Source organism: Arabidopsis thaliana, chromosome 3, assembly GCF_000001735.4.
Source record: "Arabidopsis thaliana chromosome 3, partial sequence".
Classification (NCBI taxonomy): domain Eukaryota; kingdom Viridiplantae; phylum Streptophyta; class Magnoliopsida; order Brassicales; family Brassicaceae; genus Arabidopsis; species Arabidopsis thaliana.
This window is the reverse complement of record NC_003074.8, coordinates 22,523,897-22,540,360: the sequence shown is the minus strand read 5'-3', so window position 1 is coordinate 22,540,360 and position 16,464 is coordinate 22,523,897. Positions and strand designations below refer to the sequence as shown.

Here is a 16,464-nt window from a genome sequence, read left to right as displayed (position 1 = left end):
TATATACATGATCTTACATGCTCTAATACTTTTAAAGAAAGAGAAGATTTTCACTACGAAGCAAAACATAGATCATTATGATAGTATCTCCAGCTTGAATGCTTTGAGATCACAAAAGTTTTAGATGTAGTATAAGATTAATGCATATTTAAGACAAAACAAATAATACTAAAATCATATTTTACTAAATTTATATATATATATATATATATATATATATATATTGATAAGTTTATGCAATTATTAGTATATGATAATGATGTGATCATATAGTTACATTTGATTTTCAAACAAATTATTATATTATCGAATTATGTTAAATATTATATTGCCTCGACTAAAGACCAAAAACTTTTATTAGTTATAGTGATTATTAATTTTTCGAGTATTACATTATAGAAGTTTTTCTATACAAACTCTTCACAAATTAAACTTGAATTTACAATTGTGGTCACTTCTTCTCTTCACCTAATTTATTTATATAATTTATAAATCATGTTCATAACCACCTTAAATTTGACTTTAGTGAAATATGCATATAAACAATAACATATTTTAAGTTCATTTTCAGTATTTTAATTTGTCATAATATATTATAAATTTCTTTTTTGTGAATTAAATAATGTATTTCAAACGATACAAAACATTATCAATAAACTCACTTAGGCCTTCATTATTTTAAGTACAACTCTACATATAAGTTGCTGCTTTAATTAAAAAACTCGTTCTTTTCAATTTGTTTTATTTAAATTCTAGGTATTCCTCTTGTACTAAGATTTGGACTGAGTATCGCCATTTTTTTCTTCTTAAAAACACGGTTAACATTTTTTATATGCAAAGGTATATTTATTTATTTAATGACACCATTTATTTATTTGACTAGATTTTAATTCGTGGGACTATATTTTTTAGAGAAAATAAAAATTTAGTTTGTTTAATAGATTAAAAATATATATGATTTAATCTTTTGTATTTTCTAAATGTACAACTCTTATATCTATATAGTATTTAGTGTGCAAATACTATGTTTCATTTTTACTGTTTAAAAATATAGCAACAATAACATACAGTTCATTAAGTTAAAATCTATATTATGATGAAATAATTTAAATTTAAATTATATGTGTTTTGTTAATATTGTTTATTTTGTTTAGTGTTTAAGATAATTGTATTTTTATTGTTATATTTAGGATTTCTCCCGTGGTAAACCGTTTCGTATTACTATAGACACAAACCCGTCCTAACATTTAATCTCATTCAGTGAAATTAAATATATCTAATGAATTTTACCTGTGGGATACCGTCTTATATTATTATCGATCCAAACCTGTCATATCATCTTACTCCATTCAGCGAAATTAATAGTTATTTTTTTATTATTTTTTTAATAATATTTTAATTTGAAAAATATATAATTCAAATCAATTTTAAAAATTGCAACCATGTTGTTAAACGGGTTATGTTATTTCTTCATATACCAATCTTACTCTAATGTGATAGGTAGTGATGTTATAATGGACTATATGTTTAACGGACTGGGCTTACTATTAAAATTTAGATCCGAGACTCGTTTATTTATACAGTAAAATTAATAGGATTTAAAGGGCTAGGCCCGTTTAAACTCGTGGGCCTAACGGGTTTGACTAAATTTAAACGGATAGTCGTTTTTTTTAACATCTTCTTATTGATATTAGTTGAAAAAATCCAAAACACTGTGTATATTACATTTGAAATATGAGAGAAAAACATGAACTTTGTATTTCGAAACATATTGTGTTTAGCGAGTAAATCAGCCGGTTTGTTATGCTGCCTTGGCACCCAGTGAAAACGACAATCTTGGAATTTCCTTCTCCAGTGCTCTGCATCTCTAATCCAATTGAAAGCGCCAAAATGACCTGTGTGTCCATTGAGAATCTCAATCAGCTTCTTATTGTCACTCTCAAAATAGATTTGTCGATGACCATGACTCCAACAATTTTGCATAGCGAAGTATATTATTATTTTACTTTCTTTCCAAAAACGCTGCCGTTCAATACTTTAGAATTTTCAAAACCTCGTCGCCTACCTCCTCTGAACTTCGCCGAATCTCTGCCTCCGCAATTGCCTCTTCATCTCTTACTCCATTATCGCAGTTTTGATTCTTAAGTTTTGAGACATAGCCACCTAATGATAACATTGGAGATTGAGGACGTTGTGCAGAGGAGAGTTAGATTACGGTGGGAAACTACGCCGCACCACTAGATAACGTGGTGGTGTTACAAGATATCACAGTTTTTTGTCAAAGTTTTTGGTTTTCTTTAACTAGTTAATCAGAGACAAAATTTAATTAATTGAAGAATATATGCAAACACTAAATTCATCGTGAACTTTTACTCTACTAAAAAAATGAAGAGAGCTTCGATCTTCAATGGTGGAAATTTGAAAGTCTTTTTTTTTGCTCAAAACTTAATTTAAGTAATTAAGTAAAGAATAAATGAAAATACTAACAAAAAATCGTGAAAACATTGACACCTAGTTAAATTTTAAAACATGTAAAAATATTGTATCAAAACTGTTGTTTTCTCAGATATTTGATGTTTATTTGAGAAAAGAAAACATTGAGTAGCTAGAATTCTTCTTTAAACTTGTTTTCATTCAAACACCGTTACAAGAACTCATTGCTCCGTTTTCTTCTTACACACACTTAGACCATCATTATTGATGGGTTTTTAAACAAATTTCTTAAGACTTCTATACACAAAATTATAATTAAATATAAGAAGACTCTTAAGATGAGGAGGGAGACTCTTAAGATGAGGAGAGAGCGAATAAAAAATCTCTTATTTAAAAGTCAATTTACTCTTCTAAAAGAATCCTTTTCTATTTATTTTTTTATATTTTATTTTATATAATATTTTAAGAGGTTTTCAAAAATATTTAAGAATCCATTGATAAGACCACCATTATTAGTGGTATCTTAGCCAAATCTTAATCTAAGATTTGGGAAGAAAAAACTTAAATATAAGAGTAAAAGCTCTTATATAAGAGCCTTTTCTTCACAAATCTTAGCCTAAGAATTTGGGTAAGATACCACCAATAATTATGCTCTTATAGAGAAAAGCAAACAGACAGTTACACCCACACGCCTACACCTTACCTACTACAAGACATCACCTTTTGTAGACAAGTTTCCTATTGATTCTCCATGATTTAAGCAAAAAGCAAAAGATACTAAAAAGTACTTAGTTAACCAAACCTCTAGTTGTAGCTTCTAGTTAGTTTCTCCAATTCCTTCAGTTCGGTTTTAGCAACAAAAAGACATCACTCAACAAACTCACTAATACCAATCGATTAGTAAAAATTCAAAGAAGAAAAAAAAAAAAAAAAAAAGAATAAGAAGACTTTAAGGATAAACAAGGAAAAAAAAATACCAAATCCAACTTATGGGGCTTGATGAATAGCAAGCTTTCTGAGATTTGAAATCCGCATCTTGTTCAAGGTCTTGATAGCATCATCCACTCTCCCTACTGAAACATAACCATTGATCATTGCTCTGAATATTAAAAGGTCAGGCCCCACCAACAAGTCCCCTCCGTCAACATCGGTAAACATCTCGGCGAAGAGTTTCTCTGCGTCTGACACTTTTCCATGCTCGCAGAGACTCACGATCATCTTCCTATAACACGTTTTCCTAAGCCGCTCGAATGGTACAGTCTTCTCACTAAAATACTCGGACATTATGTCAACAGTCTCGGAATCACAAATTTCTATCATCTCTCCAAACAATTCCCAGGCCTCTGTTTTTTTACCGTGCTTCACCAGAACTTGCAAAACCCTGTTTCCGACAATGGGGTTCAGCACTTGAGCATCTTCCAGATTTGCGAGAATCTCCATAGCTTCCTCATCTTTGCCTTGCTTGAACCAATAGTTCATAAACGAAACATTAAAGATTGCATTTGCCTTGTGATATTCTCTCCCTGGAAGTTTACTATCCAGTCCTTTCAATTCCTCGAAGATTTGGCTAGCCTTTACGAAATTCCCTATATCCAAGAACCCGCGAATTAGAATGTCGTAGACCATGAAACTACAACAGCTCATGGATCTCGCCAAAACACAAGCTTCATCGAATCTTTTAGCATCAACCAAGGCTTTCGCGAGTATCATGTATGTCTCGATCCCTGGAGCTACACGTCCGTCGAGCAAAATGTGACGGTAGAGCTCAAGAGCATCGTCGACGTGACCTTGGTCGCAGTGTGCTTTGATGATGAGATCGCAGGAGAGCGTGTTTGGAAGAGTCTGAGACTCGTTGAAAAAGTAATTGAACAGAGAGATGGCATCGTCGTACCGTTTGGCGCTACACATGGCGCCGATTACGGAATTGCAGATGAAGACGGTGTCTCTGTCGACTAGAAATCCGTTCAAGACAGCTAGCCGCGAGAGCTTCGAGGCTTCGTCGAGATTAGACATCTCGATCATTGCCCTGACTCTGTAGCGCAGAGAAATTGGGCGGCTATCGATATAGCTGATGGATACCGGATCAAGCTTTGGGAGTGAGGAAGGATCTCTTCCTAGTGGGTAAGGCATGAACGCCTTCGCAACCGGAACAGCCTTTGATACGGTCGAATTTCGTACAATGCGGCGGAGGAGGGACATGACTGATCACTTAGGGTTCAGTTTTGCAGGTGCATTAAATATCGCGATAATGATGATGGATGGTAAAGGTAATTTAACATGGCTTTTTTCAAAGGCCCATAGATACGCATTTTCAAATCGGTCCATTTGGATCTATTTGTTTCTAAAAAGCCCATGAATATAATAATGAGACCTACACGTGAACACCGGCGGCCAACTCGTCTCCACCAGAGAGGCGGAGACCAGAGTCAAAGCGGGGTTTTCGAATCATGTCTCTGATCCGCCGTGCCATCTTTTCTCTGAACTGCACCGCCGTTCTAGGAAGAGCGGAGGATATAATGTCGGATCCAGATCGTCGTCCTAGGGATGTATATTGGAGAATGGAGACTGGAGAGTCTTGTAGCTGTAGCTCTGTTAGGGATCTCGACACGGCGGCAAAGTTAGCTCGTTTAGCTGGCCTGTCTTCACCAGAATCAAAGCGGTGTTCACAGAGATTACATATTAATCCATCATCGGAGGCTTTTTCTGGATAAAAGGCACAAGGACGCTTACGATCTCTACGGTCAATGGAAAGAGTGTTTTCATATCATATGGGTCAGGTCAGTGTAGCGAGGCTATCAAGACCTACAACAAAGCGAGAGCCAGGGAAAAAGCGAAAAGCACAGGAAATTTATTTCGAAATTTTTCCAACCAGTAATATTCTCCGTTTCGGGATTTGAAATTGAAAACGTTCTGAAAATCTCTTTCTTGTTTTCCAAGTCATCGAGATTTAACATCAATGCTTCAGATGTCTTACGTTTGATTATATCTTCGGATTCATATGTAGGCTGTAGCTTAGGTACTCTGTTTCGTTCTTCTTTTTTGCTAAGACTGTAAATATTTCGTAAAAATGAAAAGTTTTCGTTCTTCTCTGGACAAAGAAACAAAGTATTTGGAGGTTGATAGATCGCTGTTACATCTGTGACTCACTAAATACTTGACTTCGTAGCAAATTGGATATGTTGGACCTGCTTGAACGCCAAACTCCCTCGTGATGAGTGAGTTTACAAAAGACAAGATGAGTGATGTGACAGTTCTTTAATCAGTCTACAAAAGGTAAGAAAAGAAAGGTGGTTAACTTGGGAGACGATGGCGCGGACATTTCACAATCCCAGCAAGCTAAAGAGTTTTGATATTTAGTATGTTGGATGTTTGAAACATGAGTTGACAAGATTATAAGTATGCCATAGAAGAGTGACAGTTGATATGAACCTGGGGAAGCGACAATAGAATGTTCAGAACTTGAGGAAGAAAGAAGATGAGGGTTTCACTGCAAAAGCGAACTTTCAGAACAGAAATATGGCATGGGAATTAGTTGCATGGTCATACACTAGCTGGATAGTATGATGCAAATGATGAATCTGAGAGTTGGTAGTTTCCATGTATTAGTGACGTGCCTGTGCCTCAGAGAAGGTAAGTGGGTTTGGAAGTATACCTGAAGTGACCCAGAATACCAACAACTGCCACAGTCGTTCCAGCGAAGACTGTGTAAGTATCTCCAACAAAAACTGAAGAAGGATACCTAACAGCAGACGATTGCGGGAACTGGTCAGAAAAAGCATTACTTCACTCAAGAAAAAATAAGTTTGAAAGAGAAAGCTGTGAAGGATTTTACCAATTGTAAGCAAGCATTGCCAAGGATGTGGCCATCAGCGGTTGATTAAGAAATATCGAGAAGGTACGAGCGTGGTGATACTCGGGATCCACAGATGCTCCGATTTGCATAACGTTGTGTATCAGGATCTACAGGTAACTGGGACGCATCATATCTCAACCCAAAAGGGGCAAAGAGAGAAAAATTCAGACACATTATCTATGACCATAGGATTTACAGCAGCGGCAGTAACAACTGTGTGACCGATTTCAAGGCCATTCAGACCAGCGTGGATGTTAATAGAGTTTGGACAAAAGACAGCAAGTAACCCCATATATATAACTTATATATCTGTCCTGCCACGTTAAAACATTGTTGGTGCCGGAATTAGCACCTCCGACAATACCGGCTTAAACCAGAAGAACTACGAATTAGACTGAGATTTCAATCAAACCGGGATATCCCGGTTTAGCTTGTTAATGGGCCAAAATAAGGAGGTCATTTGCCGACTTTAGCCCGAAGTAGGGAGACCGTCTAGCCGACTTCCTAATTCGAAGAAAAAGAAGTTTTCTCCTTTGAAAATAGGAAGTCTTTGGAGATAAAGGAAATTAGAAGATTCAATCCTCGAAGAAATAGAAGTTTAACAAATCTTTTAACCGTCTTAATAGTGTATAAATAGAGGGGTTTGTCCTCTATTCGGGGGATCCGAAATTTAATACTAAAAACCCTCTTCATTGTTTTTGGGCAAAACCCTAACTTTGTCTCTAAGCAACGTTGTTCTTCTTTTCATTGAATCTTTGGTCACTAAATAGCGAGAGAGAGTTAAGTAAATTTGTTTACCCCCTTTAAACAAATTTATTGTGTGATTTTCAGAATCAACAAACATCTATTGAGTTAGCTGACTATAATCATTTACCTCCTCAAAAGAAAAATACAATTATGGAAGTCAATTTGTACAAATAGGTGGTAACATGTACAAGAACCATTGCCTAGATCAAGCACTAGCGGAATCGTTGGCTCGTTTCGTTTCCCGCGCTCTGGATTTTGACTCCAAAATCTGTTCGCATGGCCTGACAAGGATTTCAGAGCAATTACCAATCTGCGTCACAACGACCAATAGAAATTTGTCACGTCTCTGAATTACGACACCGTGTCATCCAAGTAGAACCTTAAGTTTGCCACGTCGCTGTAAAATCTAGTATGTGTGTTGATTAATCATAACTTTAATTCTCCATATATGACCCCAAAAAGCAAATGTTTCAATTCTTCTGGCATATATAACTTCCTGTTGCTACAAAAATATCATAACTTCGTGGTTATGAAAGGAGTCTAATTTATATATATATATAAAATAACCTTAAAATCAAATTACGTCATATGTTAATATTATTCATAGCTAGACATATCACATATTGTTTCTGTAGCTTTTAAAGCGATCGATAAATTGTACATTTCTTTTTTGAGTCCTAGAGAAATGGGATTTTCTTTTTGTCAACAAGTGTATTTAATTAGAGTGAAGGAAGCTATTGCTCAAACTAAGCCCATAATAACGATAGCAAATTTTATTAATGATAGATATAGTATCATATCTATAAATAAGTAAAAGATGTGGCTAGAAGAACACACTCGACGAACTGACGATGAAGCACACCATAGCTCTTGCTCTGCTTTTGACACTTAGCTTCCTTTTAACGTATCTTCTCCTTGTCCGTTGTCGCTGTTAAATCACGACGACGGAGATCAAGCTCACAGCTCACTGGCACTGCTTCCGGGACCTCTCGGACCTTCGGGATGACCCGTAATCGGAAACCTTCTCCAGATCATCGGAAAAGCTCCTCACCGTTCACTTGCTGATTTCTCGAGAGTTTATGGACCAGTCATGAGTCTTAGGCTTGGAAGTTTAACCAAAGTGGTCATTTCTTCACCAGATGCAGCAAGAGAGGTTCTTTAAACGCTTGACCATGTCTTATCCGGGCAAACCTTTAGCAAGACGGTTCGAGCCTTCGGCCACCACGAAGTCTCCGTAGCATGGCTACCTTCGACGTCGTCTCGTTGGAGGTAAATTATAAGTTAATGTGATTAATTAAATATGGTTATCTATCTATATATATAAATACAATGTTCCAATTAGGTTATGGATACTGGCGACAAAACTTTTCTCACGGGAGCATCACAAAGCCACGAAGTCCGTAAGGTCGAAGAAAGCGAAAGAACTTGTAACATTTCATTATCCAAAGAGGCGAACGAGGCTTCTCCGTCGACATTGCTCGTACGTGCGTGCTTCATCACGTCGCTTAATGTAGACTCAAACGTTGTGTTTTCGATCGACTTAGGTAGTTACGATCCGAGAGCCTCCACGGAGCTCCAAGACTCCTTGTCTCGTATGATGAAAACAATGGGGAAACCGAACCTCGCAAATTATTTTCCGTCTCTTGAGTTTCTTGATCTACAGGGTATCCGGAAAGAGATGAAGGTCATGTGTTCGGAGAGGTTGTTTCAGGTTTTTCAAGGCCTCATCGATGCTCGGATCGCGGAAAGATCATCGCAGATTGGACCTAGAGTCGATGCACTGAGAGGCGATTTGTTGGATTCAGTGATCGATCTTATTCAAGAAGAGGGATCGGAAGTCGACATGAATGATATCAAACACTTTTTATGCGTAAGTGATATAAGTCTTAAATTATGGTTTGACTGACTTTTTCGTTTAGCGTTTGTTTTTACGTAAAATATTCAATGGATATGTCTATTTTGGAAACGGGACATACCATTTCCATTTAGTATTTATTTCATTTTTTCATTATAACCATAAAATATTAATATATAGAAAAAAACGATAAAAAAGGAAAATCGTTTGGATATAAAAGAGTAATTTCTTTTTTGTATATTTGAAGGGACTTGTTTTATTGCGCGAACGGAGACGAACTCTACCATTGTGGAATGGACATTGGCTGAGCTACTTCATAACCCAATAGCTATGGCTAACACTAAAGTTGAGACCAACTTTATTGTTGGCCAAATCGTTACGTTTGTGACTCCAATCTCTTAGAGTTTTCTTAATTGCTCTTAGATGAAGAGTTTCACGTTACTGTACCTCACCATTTGAGTTAGTATAAGTGGAAACAGTCATAGTCATACTTGTTTTTGTTATTTGTTCTCTCTCCATATGTTTTCTTGCTTTTTAATTGTCATTCATCTGCAGAGGTTAAGGCATTACTCTGAACCTATCAAGAAAATGGTGTATAAAATTAAGGAACTTGGCAAGAGAATCAACGATCTATCTGGGTATGTGCACATTCTTTACTCATTAAGTGTTGGGCTTATATTGATTACTGAATTTTGCTTATTGGTTGTGATATATGGTTATTGGGATGCTTATATGGATACTTGCAGGTATCAAGAAGTTTGATAAAAAAATCTTGCTTGTATGATAAAAAGGTTGTCTCTGTTTGTCCTTTTTCGTTTTTGTTTACTTTAGAATGTGTTGTTCCATGATTACTTCTTAAAATCTTAAGTTAATTAGTTTTGGATTTAGTTGTTGTGCTCATCTTCATTGAAAGGCTGTGAACTTCAAAGAAGAAGAAGAAGAAGGAATGCAAAGTGTACGTGGCCATAGCAACCATGAGTTTTTTCGTTATCTCATTTGATTGCTTTGTATTTTGTTTTCCTCTTTAGAGATAATTTGTTCCTTGTTTCATTGAATTTTTATGTTAAAATTTTATATCAATAAAATGATTTGGTTTTCTATATATTATGAATTGAATATTGGAATTCAAATTTTAAATTCAAAAATTTTAAATTTAAATTCTAATTGCATTGAATAATATCATTAATAACAAAATTGAAATGCTATTGTAAAATCTAATATTTCAGCAAAGAATGCGCTATAATAACTAACAGTACAATAGCACAAAGAAAATCCGCTATATTACGTCTTCGACCTACTATGACGGACGATGATAGAGCGCTTGTTAAAACGCTATAGTATAGTTAGATAGCGTTATTCGAACGCTACAAAAGATCAATATTCTTGTAGTGAGCTGTTGTAACAGAGACCCTCCTTTTGCACCCACCAAGTCTATTTCTCATCCCGCATAAATTTGAGTCAAACATAGAGATTTTAGGGTATCCCATTCCTGAAAATACTCAGATTCTTGTGAACAATTGGGCTATAGAAAGAGACTCGATCATTTGGGAAAACGCGGAACGGTTCAAGCCATAGAGATTCTTGGGACGAGGCATTGAGACGATAGGTAAAAATTTCGAGATGATATTGTTTGGAGCTGGACTAAGAATATGCCCAGGAATATCATTGGCTTTGAGAATTGCACCTCTCATGCTTGCTTCACTTATATATTCTTTTGAATGGTATCCTAAAAACGTAAAAAAACAAGGTCGTTCGTGAGGACTTGAATCTGAATATATGTATCAAACGAACTTATCGTACCTTTGTTGGTTTTGCGGCCACCATGGCGATAACCCTAATAAGTGTAACCGACAACACCAGATATGCTGCTTCCTAAATGTATCTACAAATCCCTTATCTAAGAAGTTTGAGACTGTCTTTCTTCTATCGTAAAACCAGCACTTCTTCTGTTCCCCTAGTTATAAGATATGGTGGAGAATTATGAAACCTGAGAGATTACTTTCGATGGAAAAACAGGGGAGGGAAGAACTCGAGTTAGTTACCGCGGGATTGAAGATATCAATCTCTTCATGAGCACAATTTAGATCACCAGTCAAGACTACAGGCTTAGACTTCTCCAGATCCTGCAGATGGAAAAGAGCCATTGAGCTTGTGTAAGAAGGACATATACAACAAAATAAAGAAACTCTGAAGAAACGTTTTCATACTTTGATGTGATTGCTAAGGGTTCGATCCCAATCTTCGATCCTGTATGTGAAAACCCACGGAGTCCATTCGTTAGAATAAGAAGAAAAGTAGAATATCTATGTCAACTACACGCATTTAATTTGAGGAGTACCAGTCCTTTTAAGCCATCTACAGAATTAGGGACATAAGTACTTATCAAGTAGAAGGAGTCGAATTCAGCAGTTACCATACGCCCTTCCATGTCATGATCTGATCCAGATAGACCAGTACCATATCTAACTCTGAGTGGTTTTATCTGCAAAAGACCAAACTGATTAAAACACATACAATTCAACTTAACATATCAAACATATTGGATAACATGGATATGATATCACAAATAAGCACATTCTTCCATTCTTTTGAGATATCTTTTGAAGAAACTACTTTAGCTTTCAAGTTTTTCTCAGTAGACTGTTTTACTCTTTTCTCTCTGTTTTCAATGCCATAAGCTTCAGAACTAATGCATTCATCTTGAGTAGGCTCTTCTCTGTTTCAGATCTTTCTTTTAATCGCGACACTTTCTAAATGCGTGGACAAAGTAGCTTCCTTTTTTTCTGAACCAGAACTTTCATCTGTAACAAATAAACAGGCAAGGACTTGGTTTTTCACTTAAAAGAGAAAATTTAGAAGAGACACAGCCCAACAAAAAAATTCTTTACAGCTCTCGCAAAATAATCAGAAGATATAGCACTTCTGAGACTTTCATTCTAAATCAAATGGATCAAGCTTAAAAACTACTAAATGGAAGCAAGCTCGTGCCTTTTCTCGATATGATACATAAAACAGAAAAATGTGTGTTCTTGGTGTGCAGTTACATACCAGGTAAAATTGCTGTCCATATGAAGTCGTAAAGTTGAGATAAGTTCTTGTTTGCGTCCTTTCACAGGGAGCCCAACTTTTCTATAACCAAAACAATTGTAACACAAATACAAAAATGTCCCACATGTTTAAACAATGAACAAGAATCTGGATGTCCACAGAAACAATAACAAAGCAGCAAGAGAAACGAAAAGAGTATAGACTTGCCTCAATGTGACTCTTAAGTTCTTGAACCGTCATTGCCTCAATTTCATCTCTATCACTATCACTTCCCTACACGTCAAAACTAACAATTAGACTAGAAAACCCACACAAAAAAAAACATTAGCTACAAGTGCAAGTGAACTGATCAATCAAAAACTTAGCACAAACCATCTGATGACAATTCTGACCATAGCTGCTCCTACTATCTTGAGTTCCTTTCCCTTGCTGTTGTTGATAGAGAAAGGTACAGATTTAACTGTAGCATTTGACATAAGCCCTTGTTGAAACTTCTTGTTCCTCCTACTCCAAAACCAACAATAGATGAACCAACTCTTAAACTCCTAAGAGGGGCCCCAGAAGCCTAGGATCATCATCAATCACGAAATGTGATGAACAAGAACTCTACGAATCGACAAAAAAACAAACAAATCAAATCCTAGCTTACGGGCTTATGGCTCTGTCAAAGTCTAGCATGAAACATATCTTGACATCCTCTTCTTTTGGTTTGCAGCAACATCGATCACGTCTTGCAGTAAGATCTGAAAATTTCGAGTAAGTGTAGTGAAGAATCGCAGCTTCGCCTAGTTTCATGATGCTGTCACAACAAAGATGGAATCAATCTCAGATTCCATATGCAAAAGAATGGATCTCTATGTCTAAGCTAAGTGAGGAGAAGAACATACTTTGGGTACTTCATGTAGTTGTGACAGCGATGAGCACCATTAGGCCGAAAGATGGTCTTGAATCCGAGCAGCGGATCATCCGTTTGCATAGGTAAGAAAATAGTTCAGATTGCCGTGAGTGTTCCATGATAAACATCTCGAGGAAACATCACTGAGAAATTTGCTCAGTGGTGTTCAAGCTAAATCTCACCCTTCTTCAATAATTTCGAACTTTGGAGTACAACTTGACAGTATAATAACTCTACTCTTCCTAGGATATCTTCAGTTACCATTATTCAGGGTAAATATGCTAATGATGTTATAGCCAACTTCCAAAAGTATACACAAGAAGATTAGAATCTCACCTCTGCAATATAAGGCCACATCTTGCTCAGATTTAGCTCCAGTTCTTTTGTAACTCCGGCTTCCAAACTACTTAAGGGAAGTTTCACAAGTCCAAGACGCTCATCTTGGCCTACGTCTTTATCAAATACCTGCCAAAAGTTTAATAAAGCGAAGAGAATAGTTAATATTTCCAATGGCAAAATTGAAAAAGTATGAAGCATAAATATTTCAGATTCCAGACCTCTACAGTGAGCGACTGGGTTTCTTTGTCCTCTACAATCAATTCGAATGTTTGATCCCAGACAGGATTCAGATTGTTCTCGATTGCCTTTGTTTTATACTTGAATACAGGTGAATGTGGATGGTAGGATAAGGGTCAGATTTTCCAATCAATTCCTTATTCTTCAAGTTAGTTGCTTTCACTACTGTTACTATAAGCTTCCTCTGTGGCTTAAGCTCAAAATCACTGAGAAAGAAGAGAGATACATAGAATCGTCAAACTATATAGTGCTTTCTCAATACATATCATGACCTCGCCAAGTAAATCCTATGGCCATACCAGAAGAGGAGAAAAGACAAAAGATTGACAGTGGCAGGAAAAATTCTGTGAGTGAAAAAACGCAAAATGAAAAACAAGCAGAACACATGAAAGTACCTTAAATCAACAGGTATACCACCAATGGGGAAAACAATTCTATGAGGCCACTGAAGCATGTCTATAACGATAGTATCAACAGTGTCCTAACAGAAAGAGAAGCAAAAAGCTGTGTATAAGACCAAATGGGAACAACAACTAAAACTTTTGGAAACTGCTTGACCTACCAAGAGAGGAACTTACATCAATCATAGCAGATAGTCCAGGAATTGCTGTTAAGCTTCCACGGACAGCCTTCAGAGTGTAATCAATTCTTGGTTTTGGCTGGTTGAGAACATTTAAATAGTTGGTCATTGTAAGACAGGAGATATAAAATGATAATAACAAAAATGCATCTTATTCTGGACCCTTTACAGAGCAAGTGTACCTCAGCCAGTAGAGCAACAACAACAGCAGATATACGAGGAATCTCATCCGCAAGTTGAAAGATAACACGTGCAACTGTGAAAACTTGAAGATCCTTCAACTGTTTCAGCCAGAAACAAGTGTTTGTAGAGATACTCAATCTCTATTTGGCACAAAACGACAACCCAAACGACAAATACTAAAAATATCTCTCTAGTAACCTGAATGGGTATGGAGGCAACAAGTGCTGTAACACCCCCATCGAAGATCAACGTCCATTGTGACTTGACCTTCCTTGAAACTTTGAACACGAATACCTGCAACAATGATTAATTATGCATGTGCTCAGGCTTACAGCAAAAGTAACCTAGGAGACAAATGCATGATGTTCTTCCAAGCACAAGGATTCAATAGCATTTGGCAGGTAACTCATCCAAGATAAATAATAGGACAATACAAGGTTGAACAATGGAAGAGAAAAGATAGCCATCACAAAAATGATGTTGTGTCGACCTTATTTTACATTCAATCTTTGGTGCTTTGTTACCCAAGGTCAATTTGCTGAACTTGAGGGAAGTAATTCCTGGTGGTCTGTAATCTTCAAGAAGAGGTTCAACAGAATATCTTACTACCATGGTTGCTGCCTGGAAATTAGTCAACACAACAACGAATATTACACTCTTTGATTGCCAAGGTGCATTGTGGCAAGTGTTTTCCATTCCAACAAATTGGACCTATCTTAGGTGTCAATAAAACACTAGATTTGTGTACCAGCAAAAAAAAAAAAAAAAAAAAAAAATCAGTCTACGAGTCCATTCTAGACAGGCTAAATCTGACTCTTCTTCAATCATTTCGAACTTTGGAGTACAACTTTACATGGATATCTTCAGTTACCATTATTCAGGGTAAACATGCTAGTGATTTAATAGCCAACTTCCAACCCTATACAAGGGAAAAGAAAACACCTAAAACTGCAACATAAGAAGATTAGAATCTCACCTCTGCAATATAAGGCCACATCTTGCTCAGTAGTTTATTCAGCCATTTGACCTGAAAAATAAGAAAGAAAGAACAAAATGTTTGCAGTTTCAAACTTTTGCTATGTTATTGAGAAACCAATGACTCACAGAAATGATGACAAGTACCTGTTCAAATGCTGGAAACGAGATCCATTGAGGGAAATTATCACCACAAAATTTTCTTCAAAATCGTCTCTGCTAAGAGAGCCTAGAACTTTCATATCAACTGCCTGTCAGAAGACAAGAGTATAACTAGTCAATTGTAGAGTATTTGAAGGACAAGAAACTCCTCTACTCTGTCAAACTTAGCAAGTAATGCAAGCCGCATGTCACTTGTCAGTTCTCACACAGAAGCATGGTTGTTAAATAGAAAAATAGTGAGCCACCACCAGCTCGCTAAGTAGAATCACCACCAGATGACACTAACTTGTTACATTAATGTCAATAATTAGAAGTTGCAGAGGGAATTGCTAAGCCGAATCTATTATAAGTACACACAAAACAGGCACTGTTAAATTACGAGTTTCACCTAATCCCAAGACCAACACACACAATCACGACGAATTTTAAAATCCCAGATTTAGAATCTTACAATTTCTCCGATGAATCAATTTCAGAATCCAGATCCCAATCACTTTGAGAATAAGCAGATTGATTCAACCGAACCTTGGAGACTCGCTTGATGGATCGGTAAGTCATCATACGACTCCAGCCAGCCATTAGAGCTACGCCGACCGAATCCGATCAGGAACTTGAAGAAACCCTAGACCAAAATCGCGAGGGAGAGATAAATGAATTATTATCACTTATGCCCCTTATTAGATTTTTCTTATATTATTACTCCAGCACCAGAATTATTCTTTGTTTTTAATGTTCAGTTATGTGGAATATCATATGATATCGTTGATTAATTAATTTCTTATTTTTCGTATTCAAAATGTCTAGTTATAAACGTGACAAAACTACGTATTTTATCACACGAGTGATCATCTAAGAGTAAATTTATTGATTACATTTAAATACAAAATCTAAGCAATGATATATTAGTTTGACGTAGTTAACCACATGTTACATCGCCATATACTAACCTTCTTTAGAGTTAATTGGCGAATAGACAATAACGTGACCAATGCCGTAATTAAGTGCAAATCGATGTCATTAATTAAGTGCAACAGAAATATTTATATGGTCGATCAGCTAATGGAAGTTTCTAGTTATCTACGATGATATTAAGTGCAACATAAATATTTAGATGGTAAATAGCATTAATCTTTTGGCTAATTTATCTACACTAATAT

The 16,464-nt window shown here is 36.2% G+C and overlaps 2 protein-coding genes, 1 non-coding gene and 2 pseudogenes across 10 annotated transcripts; 1 reads left to right on the top strand and 4 right to left on the bottom strand.

Moving 5' to 3' along the window:
• Window positions 1–1,676: 1,676 nt before the first annotated feature.
• Window positions 1,677–4,685, bottom strand: AT3G60960 (Tetratricopeptide repeat (TPR)-like superfamily protein). Of its 3 annotated transcripts, NM_115960.3 has the most exons (3): window positions 3,411–4,685; window positions 2,066–2,163; window positions 1,677–1,895 (listed from the first exon to the last, which is right to left on the bottom strand). In NM_115960.3, the coding sequence occupies exon 1, from the start codon at window positions 4,630–4,632 to the stop codon at window positions 3,421–3,423; it is 1,212 nt and encodes a 403-aa protein (NP_191655.2). In that variant the 5' UTR covers window positions 4,633–4,685; the 3' UTR covers window positions 1,677–1,895; window positions 2,066–2,163; window positions 3,411–3,420. The 3 variants fall into 3 exon arrangements, with proteins under 3 accessions (NP_191655.2, NP_001325930.1, NP_001325929.1); NM_001340065.1 differs by lacking the exon at window positions 2,066–2,163 and having other exon boundaries at window positions 1,707–1,895; window positions 3,411–4,671; NM_001340066.1 differs by lacking the exon at window positions 1,677–1,895 and having other exon boundaries at window positions 1,985–2,163; window positions 3,411–4,671.
• Window positions 2,944–3,078, bottom strand: MIR1888b. The gene has a single exon (NR_141541.1). It is a non-coding gene; the product is annotated as a microRNA ath-MIR1888b precursor (primary transcript).
• Window positions 4,686–4,804: 119 nt separating the features above from the next.
• Window positions 4,805–6,578, bottom strand: AT3G60957 (annotated as a pseudogene). The gene is made up of 3 exons: window positions 6,483–6,578; window positions 6,086–6,195; window positions 4,805–5,168 (listed from the first exon to the last, which is right to left on the bottom strand).
• Window positions 6,579–8,106: 1,528 nt separating this feature from the next.
• Window positions 8,107–9,925, top strand: CYP76C8P (annotated as a pseudogene). 4 transcript variants are annotated; one of them is made up of 5 exons: window positions 8,107–8,302; window positions 8,376–8,903; window positions 9,444–9,526; window positions 9,635–9,679; window positions 9,777–9,925. The 4 variants fall into 4 exon arrangements; another variant differs by having other exon boundaries at window positions 9,136–9,526; another variant differs by having other exon boundaries at window positions 9,635–9,925.
• A 129-nt stretch (window positions 9,926–10,054) lies between these two features.
• Window positions 10,055–15,886, bottom strand: AT3G60950 (C2 calcium/lipid-binding endonuclease/exonuclease/phosphatase; the record flags this gene model as incomplete). The annotated part of the gene is made up of 22 exons (NM_115959.5): window positions 10,055–10,614; window positions 10,689–10,760; window positions 10,931–11,011; window positions 11,096–11,135; window positions 11,207–11,370; window positions 11,463–11,566; window positions 11,937–11,994; window positions 12,078–12,209; window positions 12,329–12,440; window positions 12,586–12,735; window positions 12,824–12,879; window positions 13,168–13,296; window positions 13,389–13,487; window positions 13,580–13,613; window positions 13,803–13,888; window positions 13,986–14,066; window positions 14,170–14,308; window positions 14,438–14,464; window positions 14,661–14,791; window positions 15,147–15,197; window positions 15,337–15,396; window positions 15,833–15,886. The coding sequence occupies 22 exons, from the start codon at window positions 15,884–15,886 to the stop codon at window positions 10,591–10,593; spliced, it is 1,884 nt and encodes a 627-aa protein (NP_567106.5). The 3' UTR covers window positions 10,055–10,590.
• Window positions 15,887–16,464: the final 578 nt, after the last annotated feature.